The sequence below is a fragment of the Lupinus angustifolius genome, chromosome LG08, assembly GCF_001865875.1.
Source record: "Lupinus angustifolius cultivar Tanjil chromosome LG08, LupAngTanjil_v1.0, whole genome shotgun sequence".
Classification (NCBI taxonomy): domain Eukaryota; kingdom Viridiplantae; phylum Streptophyta; class Magnoliopsida; order Fabales; family Fabaceae; genus Lupinus; species Lupinus angustifolius.
The window spans coordinates 6,151,030-6,162,329 of record NC_032016.1 but is presented as its reverse complement, the minus strand read 5'-3'; the positions used below and the strand labels follow the sequence as shown (position 1 = coordinate 6,162,329).

The window sequence follows — 11,300 nt, the reverse complement described above, 5'->3', positions numbered from 1 at the left end:
TATATATATATATAATTAGGGGGTTTATGTAGGTTTTAAAAAAGTTTGGATGGTTTGAGTAATTTTACTAAAATTCAGAGGGTGTCAATGTAATTTACTCTTACTCTTATAGCTCTATATTCAGAGCAAGATTCTCTCCATTAATGGAAAGACAATTGCTACATAATAACACACAAAAAACATTAATTTTTTTACCATTGAAAATACGTGTTAAAACAATTACTTGTCATATGAAGATTATCTTTTTTTCATCTATTCAGCTTTAGCACTAATCCTATAATTATAGACTTTTCTTGCTCTCTCCATTATATAAGGTTTCCTCCCACTCGCACACATTATTCAGTAGTGGATAGTTTATAAATGGGTGATCTTGCTCAATTGGCATATGAATAGCCAACTATCTAAGTATGACCCTTATCTTCATAAATAAGACATTTTCCTCAACACCCTTAACTTACTTTAAGATTCCTATTATTACATCCCAATAGTCCTCACAAGGATAAATTAAGATTTGGTTTACCAATAAGTCATAGCTGAATATTTGATGCCCCAGTGTCTTAGTTATAATCATCCAACTTTTTCATAGAACAAAGAGAAGTCACAGTTGGTGAAAATGGTATCATGGATCTTGGATTGTTCACAGGTATTGGGAGCTGCCATAATTGACTAGAGGAGAGAAAAAACAGGTATGGGAAAGTAACAGCGCCTGTTTGCACCATGAAAGGGATGATTGAACCAGAAGACAGGTTGGTTGCAGTGGAATGCAAGCACTTGTGAGCCAAAAGAGAAAAAACACGTTTTCACGCGCTGTGGCTAGTGCTGCTAAGAGGAGGGCTGCAGGATGAGAAACATGCCGTAAATCGGAAAACTAAGAACGTATCTGGGACCAAGTGTCTGGGGCGAGTCTTGTGCCATAAAAAATGGTCGCATTTACGGCCAGAGTCGCCATCATGTGTGACAGCAATAACAATACATGCCAGAGAAAAATCTCCTAAAGGGTGCGTTAGACCAACAGATCACAACGGTTTCAGTCACAACTTCTTTATTTGCTATTTTGTGGTAACACCATCGGCAAAATGATGGCAACAACCGTGATGTATGTGACAACAATGGCAAAGACAATAATGATAATTATGGTGGCAGAGATTACAATGGTGAGGGAGCTAGTTAGGGAGAGAAAAAACAAATGGTGGGATTATGGTTCTTTCTATAATTTAGTGCTACGGATTCATAATTGTGTTATGTGCAAAGCTGTCACATAATTCAGGTGGAATTTGCCTCGATGTCCCTTATTCTTTCAGGGAATTAAAGGGACATAAATATTCTTTGTAATCCTTTTAAATTTGTAAACTGAAAGCAAACTAAACATTTTATTTACTGTGTAAGTATGCAAGCCATCATGGTCCTGCTTCAAATTTAATTTCAGGATATCTTAAATCCATCTTACATAATTTCAGTTAATCAATTTTATGTACCATGTCCCTTAAGGTTTAGACATCACAAGACAAAGTTACCATGAAAGGAACTATAACAATAACTGGTTCACTTCTTAAGATATGCTTCACTATATGGATTACACCCAGATAAAAATATAAATCAATACATGGTGTAGGTATCTTAACAATCATGAAAAGCTAAAAGGGACACATGAAATTTTGATATCAACTATCACTTTGTTCCATACTCAATTGTCATAGGTGCGACACTCATCAGTCTCAGGGTTGTCCTTACAGTATGCATCCAGAGGGTCAGTGCTCTTCTTCTTGTCCCGGGCGTGGCTCGCAGCCGCGCTCAGCTCCTCCACCTCATCCCATGCTGCCACACACTCTCCGCTGACCGGGTCATCGGAGCAGGCCTCCTTCGCATTCTTTATACTCTCCTCCACCTTCTCCGATATGCTCTCAGGCGCTGCATGCACGGGTCTAAGGCTCATCATTCGGCCTGACCCATGTGTGGCCAGAGACCTTTGGTTAAGCTTGAACAATGAAGGAAACCTAATGAGTTGTACCTTTTGTGGTGATGAGTCTGGAACCTTGGCAAGTACCCTAGGACTTGAAAGGCTCAAACCAGCTATTGTTGCCATTACTATTTTTTCCTTTCCTTCTTAAGAGTGTTATAGTAAAGATGAGATTTAAAGTGGAGATAGGGTTCATGAAGATGGGAAGATATATATAAGAATGCATGTGATGAGGATTAGTGTCCACATACTTCTTATCTAGTCACAAGCAATTGCAACCTTACACTGAAGCTATAGATATTTCTGTTTTTTTTTTCTTTTTTTAAATGATGTTTTATATCTAATGTTTGCTTTTACATGTGTTCATGGTATTTGTATGTAACTAGAATTTCGACAAATAAAAATGAAGTCCGAGAAGATTTGCAATAGTCATAAAAAATCTTGATATTTCTTCTACAAAATGTTTGTTTGGACCTGAAAATATCCTGTCTATCAAAGACGGTTTCTTATAAGAAAATGTGATACCCATCTATCTACTTCTCGATTACGTTTACGTATTTGCTGCTTCAATATTTTGACATGAAACACGGAAATTTTGACTTTGTACCCAAAAAAATGGGACACGTTTATTTCATTGAGACCACGAATTTTTTTCATATACACTCGATTTATAACTGGAATTATTATGCCAATGAATTCAAGTTGCTTACTACTTTAAACTCCCCTTTTGTAGGAATTCATTTTTATACCTTGAAAGTTTTATCACTTGCTTTCACTTTTACAATTGAGACACATACAAATGATAGACGAAAATGTTAAGCATCTAGCATTAGTTAGTTGCTCATCGAGGGTATACAGAGAAAAAAATATGATAGGAGTTTGTCTAACTCTACATTAGGAGTTGGAAAATTTGATTTCAAACTAAAATTTTAATTTGGAGTCCCATATTGGAAAAGAGAGATGTAACACATAACATGAGACTACATCTTCTATCCTACGATATGTGACAATATATGAGTCATGGCTGTGATTAGTCAGAAGTTAAGCATATAAGACATTGGTTGCAACTACAGCCGCCAAACGAAATAACATTTAGAACAATAAAAAATAGGGACCGGAAAATAAAATAGGCATTTCAAAAGGCCCCATTTCCAATTTGGGGATTTTAAACCAGAGACTTTATGTAGAAATGAGCTTATCACATGGTCAAAGGAATTATTGTGAAAGGTAGAAAGTTTAACTAAACTGTGACCCCACTAATTACAAAGGTAGAAAGTTTATTCTAGTCAATTATCAAAACATGTCGTCAAAACTCAAAATCAAGTCGTCACCTATTACCTATAGACTTGCAGAAAAAAGAGGCCCTATATCAATTAAAGAATGCTCATTTAACCCCCAAAAAAATGATCAATATCATTACCAATCAGATGCTGGACAAACAATCCTTTTGCCAACCTTAAACAGATCGAACATTGAAAATGCAATAGTGCTCATTCAACTCCAACAGTCACATAATATACTAACAATTTTTAGTACCATCTTATCTCACTCATCAATACAGAGAAAGTAGAGCCATGTCCAAATTATTCTCGCTGAGATCAACTCTCCAAAAAAGCTTGAACGTTTGATGAAGGCCCATGAATAGGTTTATCACAAACTCATTATTATATCCCCAATACACTCCCTCTAGCAAGAGTCCTTTGAGCTTAAAAGGTGAACAGTGCACAATCAAACTCTAACTCATGTTTAAAATGGACAACTTATTAAAAGAATAGAGGTAGTCAGACAGCTAAGATTGATCTCCAGATCACACTTAGTGAAGGAAGTTCTATTACCGTGTCCGATACCAACTCTCTTAAACACTTAAGCTGTTAGGTAAACACTTATAAGTTGCTGGAGAAAAAAATATCTCTACATCCTTCGTCACTAAAAGGGAACATTGAAATATATCACATAAGTTGCTGGAGAAAAATTATAACAATTTTGATAGTTTCTACTGCTTATATATATATAAGAGAGAGAATGGTTTTCCCATGCTATCAGCCAATTAAATTTTATTTTTGTGAAAATAACAAAATCTAGAAGCCATGTAGACAGAAAGGTTTAGAGTTTGGTAGTTAGGCACTGGGAAATACAATATGAAAGGATTTTATATCCTGAACAAACAGATGGCTATTTACATATTCCGTACAGTGCGCAGCAACTTTTATCCTAGTACTTTAGTGAATGCATTTGCAAAGTATAAAGTTGTTGAAATTTAGGGATGAGGGCATGAGGCAGAAAGGAGATCATGTGGAATATACTTTACTAACAAGACTTTGAATATTTGTCAGGTTGTGATATGAAAGTTTGACCTAATACTCCTATTTATACTATAGAATAATATTCTATGAAAAGCACAAGTGCAAAGCAACTAGGCCAAGCACAGCCCAATAACTAGTCCTAGCATAACAAGTTTTTAACACTAACGATTCTACTGTTCAAAGAAACAGAGACAGTTAATTCATGATGCTATATCTTGTAAACTTCGAGAGGATTTGATTTAGTTGGAAAACCATATCATATGATTCAACAAGGTTTTACGTTGGTTGTTGACTGCATAACACAACCTTTCACCTTTTATCCAAGTTTAGGACCGCTATATAGCCTCAAGCACACATAGGCCGGTTTACTTAGTTAGAGAATCACGTTACCAAAATCTACAGAGTGAAAAGAGAGTATATAAAGATAAAACATCTAAACTTGCACATCAACAAGAAAATGCATCAAGCATGAAATAAAAACAATGGTTCATGAAATTTCTAAAAGTCAACATAGTCCACAATCAGTGTGAGAGACTTATTATTTCGAATCTAAATTGGCTCATTTGCATTTAAAGAGCCATATGAATAAAGCGGGAAAACAAAGGCCTATAGATGACCAGCATAGACACAAAGCAAAAGCATTTTTACTCTTCTTCTGCAATGACACTAATCTCACCTTTTTCCAGTAGATCATAAAAGGTCCTGACCTTTCTCTGTTCATTCCAGTGATGCATCTTCCAGACACCACCAGCAGCTAAACCCAGTGTTATTCCAATAAGTAACTCCTTCACAACACTAGGTCCCTTCAAGGTAGCGTGAGCAATCCTAGGACCAGACATTTCCTTCTTTGTCTTCAAGCTTGTCAAATCTACAAGTTACAGAACATTCGTTTTGTGAATACTTGAAAAAATATAAAACAGTGTAACCAATCTTAATTATCAATCTAATAGTATCTTTGGATTTAAGAGAATGAAAAAAATAATAAAGGGGTCGAAAGCGGAGGAAAGGAAAGGAGATATTTAATTTCTTGTTGGAGGTTTCACTTCAAGCAAGAAAGTGGGAGGAACAAGCGAACCGTTGCCCTCATTCACCCCCAAATTAGTTTGGTAAACCCTTAAAATTCAGGGTGAAAATTTCAGGGATTACTATACGAGTTTTGATATAAAATTGATCCATGAAAAATTCACCCCAAAATTTATTGATGTATAAAAATGTAGCCCACCAAACAAATCATACATGGTGACAGTTGCATTATTCTCAGTGAAGAAAAACACTAGTACAATGACTACGTCCGCCATCAGAATTAAACTAAGCAACAAAAGTTATAGCTATGCATTCTCAAAACAAACAAAGAAACTCTGAATTCATATATACCAAATCATCATTTCGTTATAGCTTCTTTTGGTTTGCTAAAATTTCTGTCAAATCAAGTTTTCATCACAGAGATTATAATGAAGGTGCAGCCCGCACAATCCAAAACAAGCAGAAAACTAGCATATAACACATTTCCCCTAAAATATAGAGAGAACAAATATGATACTATAACTTTACTATAAACAGATTTGACTCCAACAGTCACCGATTTTGCATAAAACGATCAACGTTTTCTAACTGAAATTATAATTCTCACTAATCAAATACGTTTTCTATTCGTCCTTGTTAAGAATTGGATCGAAATCGGAGCAAAATATAAAGAATGTAAATGTGTGAGTGGTGCTAGAGTTTAAAGATCTACTCACCTGAGAGAGAGGAAGAGAGGGATGCGAAGCGAAGTCGTCGAACGCAGTTGAGGAAAGAAACAGTGATGAGATGAAAGTATTCGTCTACTAATGCCACAAGGGTCATCTTCATGGGCCCTTCCAGCCCAATTACAATTTCATTCGGGCTCTTAATTTAGTAAAGATCAATTTTAACCCACAAAATGTTTGTCTAATAGCATAAGATCTCATTAAATGTTTATATTGATCAAAATGTTAAACGTTCAATATTTGATAGTAATAATGTGAGGAACAATCATATATCCCAAATGAGATTAATTATTTACATTGTTGTTTCTGTTATATTTGGTGGTCATGATTCATGAAGAGCTATGTTGATATTTTCTTATTGATTAACATGGAGAACCATAAATTAAGAGGCTTGTCGCTTGGTACCTTGATGGGTATGTAAAATTATTAAGTGGCGTTGGTTATTTCAACGGTGGCAAAAGACACATATAAGCATTAGTCAAACTGTTATAATGACACACAATGAGTTAATATATATACAACAGATTATTCATCATTCATATTTTAATCATTATTGACTTTCAAATAAAAATAATGTAAATTAATGGTAAATAATATATTAATAGTATAAAAATCGACACATTAACTGTGGATAGATTTTAAAGTCTACACACTATCAAGACAGCTACTAATTTAGACCACAAGACAATAGAACTCTCCTCATCAATTATTTAACATAAGTTCATTCTCAAGAACTTAAAAACCATGCATGTCAATTATTTTACTCATGGTATAATATTAGTTAAATTTATAAAATATGGTTGAAAAGGAACTTAAGGAGCATACCTTGTTTTGAACATACTACGACCATGGAGCTTGACCGAAGAGTTTCATGATTATCAGGGTATGAGAGGGTATGGGAAGAGTGAAGAGTCACAAGTCAGATAACACGTCTTGAAACAAAACTTTAAGGTACTAGTTCTATAGGTATTTTCCACTTATAAACTCTTTCAGTTCTCTCATCATATCCAGTGTAGGATTTCACACTTGAATAAACCCAACGATCTTCTCATTAAGTGTGAGTACCACACCATTACCCATCTGCTTCCCCTTAAGTCCAACATATCTCAGCTGAACCATTGACTCCTATATCACTTGTTGGTGCAGCCTGTAACCGGGTAGCCTCCAATCATCAGAGAGTTCTATTTTTACCAGGGTATGGAAAAAGTAAAGACCTATAAATGAGATATCATGTCTTGAACCAAAATGTTAAGATATTAGTTTCGTTAGTTCTTTCACAATTATAAACTTCTTCATTCATCTTCTCATATACAATGTGATACATCAGATTTGAATAAATATGAGAAATTAAACTTTTGTCAAATAGCTTATTAAGTTGGCATTGGCCTAAATATTCACTAGGTTTTGTCTTTTGATATTAAGATGCTAACCAGCACCTTCTATGTGGGGAAAAAACTACTATAGTTCAATTTAAAATCTTACATACTTATTACTTAAAATCAGGTTGAAATTTAAAAATAACTAGCAAGTTACCCGTGCATCACCACGGGACAATACTTCTTTGCTGTAAGATTAATAAACATATTACATATACATTTATATGGTTAAGAAACACATGTCACTCGTGCATTCGTATTGTTAAGAACACACATGTGACCCGTACATTCGCATGGCTAAAAACACACATGTTATCTGTACATTCACACTACTAAGAAAACACATGTTACTCATACATTCACATAGTTAAAACACACATATTACTCATACATTTACATTATTAAGAATTCACATCTTACATGTATATTTGCATGTTCAAGCACATATAGAAAATAAATGACAATTTTTAATTTGAATTTTCTAATGAAAATAGCAAACTGAAAGTCTGAAACACGATACCAAAATAAATATTTTAAAATTTTAAAATAAATATTTTAAAATTTATAGAAATGAAATGGTTTTTTCAATTTTAAATACGTTTTTTTAATGGAAATCAAATCATTATACTATGAGTTTTTTTTATTATGAATATATTTAAAAGTTATAAAAAACTTTAATTTGGAATTTGAATTTTTTTTAATTATAATAGAGAAAAATTAAAATTCAAAGAATCTGAAATATTAAAATTCGTGTCACAAAACTTTGATGAGGTAAAAAATACAATTATTCTTAGATTAATGGTAAACATTAAATAATATACATAGATTAATGTGAAGAAATAGTTTGGATGTGAAAAATGATTTCAATCTCATCTAATGTTCAGTGCATATTTCATTTTAACATAACAAAAACCAAACGCTAATTAGTATTAAATTATTAACATATATAATATATAAAAGTAAGGATAATGTGAGAATGTACATAGTAATAACATAGAATATTTTAGGAGGGAAAAAATATGAGAAGGAAGTGACATGAAGGGGAAAATGTGAGAAGGAAGTGACATGTGATATGAATGAGTTTTTATTTATTTTTTAATTAATAACATATAACATTTTAGGAGGGGAAAATGTGAGGGGGAGGTGACATGTGGTATGAGTGAAAAATGATTTCAATCTCATCTAATGTTCAGTGCCTATTTCATTTTAACATAACAAAAACCAAACACTAATTAGTATTAAATTATTAACATATAAAATATATAAAAGTAAGGATAATGTGGAAATGTACATAGTAATAACATAGAATATTTTAGGAGGGAAAAAATGTGAGAAGGAAGTGACATGTGGCATGAAGGGGAAAATGTGAGGAGGAAGTGACATGTGATATGAATGAGTTTTTATTTATTTTTTAATTAATAACATATAACATTTTAGGAGGGGAAAATGTGAGGAATAGGGAAAAATGTAAAGAGAATGTGACATGTGACATGAAGGAGTTTTTTTTATTATATTGTTAATAGATAATAACCCAAAGATATTAAAAAATTTACTACCACAAAACTGTTAGAAATTGAGTAAAAGGCTATGATAAAAAATAATGGTATAAAACAGGAAAATGGTAGTGGAGTAACTTATTTTTAAAAAAACTTAAGTAGTAACAATCGAAGAATAGTTTAATATGAACGAGAAATGAACTAGAAGATACCTATTATTATGAATTAAGTACTTTAATTTGTTTATATGGCATTGTATGTTTACAATTGTCATTGCAATTATTCAGCAACCTGATAATGAATTGTTTTATTGTTTTATGAGAGCTGCGTGATTCATTAGTCTTACACGCATACGTTTCTCTATATTTGCATATACTATACAGGTTCATCACTATCTTCCATTCTAATGTCAGTATCTTCATTTTCTTAAATCCGCTTGTAGATAGCTACCACTGATTTTGATCGACTCCATAATTCTTCACACTACATAATATTAAAAATATATTAGAGGTTATTTTTGGAAGATGATAGTTGGTTATGAATTAGTAAGTTAGATTTTACAAGCTTTCTTTTCTTCTCTCTTGTATAAATAAGTTATATTTGGCTCACTTCTAATTCAATCAATTCAATGAATGAAATTCTCATTCTTTCTTTTTTGTTTTATCAAGATTCATGCATGACTCTACCATTTTAACATGGTATCAGAGCAATAATTATTGTTTTGATCATTTCCGCTTATACTTCTATCATTCTAAGATTCAACAAAAAAATCATGTTGGTGAATCCCCTTTACACAAGGGGTGATGGTGATTGATGATGCTTCATGTTTCAGTTGGTTACAACGGGGCTGAGATAGTTCAATTCCTTCTTGGTTGGCAAGGACCACACAAAGTCGAGTTGGAGGCTAAGAATATGTATGGAGAAACTCCATTGCAAATGACAGCAAAGAATGGGTGCAATGAGGCTGCATAGTTACTTCATTCACATGATGCAAGGGTTTTCTTGGAAGCTGCCAAAATTCCTACCAAGAGGCATCATATGTATCTTCTTTATGGACCAAGATATCTGCTATTGCTAACACCTTGTTCATCATCATTACCAATCTCTAATGCCAACAATAATTGTTCTTGTAGTAAGGTTTCACCTTTGATGCCTATGACTTCATGTCCTTCATCTTCAGAATCAGTTGCACCATCTCCAAAATCAACTTTCAAAGTATTTACTTTCAAAGAATGTCTTCATGAAAAAGGGAAAATGTATCATTTGCTTTGGAAAATCCGGTATTAATGGATGGGTTTTCTTGCCGGAAGAGATATACAAGAAGAAGATATGGTTGTTGAACATCGTGGTAAGCAGGTGTGGCATAGTGTTGCTGATTTGAGAGAAACAAAATACTGATTAGAAGGCAAAGATTTCTATTTGTTCAAGATCAACAAGTTTCAACAAAGAAACTTATCATCATCAAGGATCAGTCCAACTGCTAAGTTGTTAATTACAAAATATGGATTGGATGCTTCATCATGGAATGCATCTGGTTCTCTTGAAACCTTACTTAAAGGGGGTGTTCTTTTTGCAATTAAGTGAAGAAAATTATCTCATAACCTGCTGTGAATACTCAATTTTGTCCGGCCCAAAAATACTTCAAAAAAACCAAATTTTCAATAAATATTTTTTATACAAATTTCATCAACTCAACTATATATTTTATGTGAATCCGATTAGATTCCATGAATTAACTTTTGTTAGAAAAAGGTAATCAAATCAAATAAATGAATTCATTAGCACTTAATGAATTTTATTTCAATTGATTTCAAAGAAAATTATTTCCAACAAATAAAGAGATAAATGAGATATGAATATTTAATGAATGATCCATTTGAATGGCAAATAAAATCAAATATTTTCATGATCGTTATTGAAATTTGAATTTTGAATATTGAAGGCCATGAGAATAAAATCAAATATTTGTAATTCGAGCTTTAATAATCATTATTATGGAGATTTGAATTTTGAAAAGATTTGGGTGTTGATTGATTTTTTTGCAATTTGGTCATGTGCTGGAATTAAATACATTGATTGAGTATGAAAATTTGGCTATTAAAACTTGCATTTAAGTGTGATAAAAATCAGATTGGGAATTAGAAAAAAAATCATAATCCCTTAATGTTCTCCTAGGAATTAATTGGTGTTCATATGGCTTTGGCTATAAATAGATGGGGTCTTCCCCTTAAGATGGGGGAGAAAAAGCCAAAAATGCTCATACCATTTCTTTCCTAACTGATCCACAATCCCCCTAAACATTATCTTCCATACACAAAATCTCTCATCCACAACAACCACAAAATCTCTCATCCACACCAACATCAAAATCTCCTATACACAACAATCAACTAAATTCATTCATCAATCATTTTTTTACC

The 11,300-nt window shown here is 32.9% G+C and overlaps 2 protein-coding genes across 3 annotated transcripts; both read right to left on the bottom strand.

Moving 5' to 3' along the window:
* Positions 1,523-2,166, bottom strand: LOC109354356 (calvin cycle protein CP12-2, chloroplastic-like). The gene has a single exon (XM_019596799.1). It carries the CDS (start codon positions 2,081-2,083, stop codon positions 1,685-1,687), a length of 399 nt encoding a protein of 132 aa, XP_019452344.1. The 5' UTR covers positions 2,084-2,166; the 3' UTR covers positions 1,523-1,684.
* LOC109354357 (cytochrome c oxidase subunit 5C-2-like) lies at positions 4,680-6,149 on the bottom strand. 2 transcript variants are annotated; one of them, XM_019596801.1, is made up of 2 exons: positions 6,000-6,149; positions 4,680-5,128 (listed from the first exon to the last, which is right to left on the bottom strand). In XM_019596801.1, exons 1-2 carry the CDS (start codon positions 6,109-6,111, stop codon positions 4,905-4,907), a joined length of 336 nt encoding a protein of 111 aa, XP_019452346.1. In that variant the 5' UTR covers positions 6,112-6,149; the 3' UTR covers positions 4,680-4,904. The 2 variants fall into 2 exon arrangements, with proteins under 2 accessions (XP_019452346.1, XP_019452347.1); XM_019596802.1 differs by having other exon boundaries at positions 4,680-5,142; positions 6,002-6,045.

Excerpts from the sequence above, each read along its gene's own strand:
- LOC109354357 (XM_019596801.1), bottom strand. The coding sequence starts at position 6,111 with ATGAAGATGACCCTTGTGGCATTAGTAGACGAATACTTTCATCTCATC. Across the intron at positions 5,129-5,999 it reads CCTCTCTTCCTCTCTCTCAG|ATTTGACAAGCTTGAAGACA; the intron begins GTGAGTAGATCT and ends TGTAACTTGTAG.
- LOC109354356 (XM_019596799.1), bottom strand. The coding sequence starts at position 2,083 with ATGGCAACAATAGCTGGTTTGAGCCTTTCAAGTCCTAGGGTACTTGCC.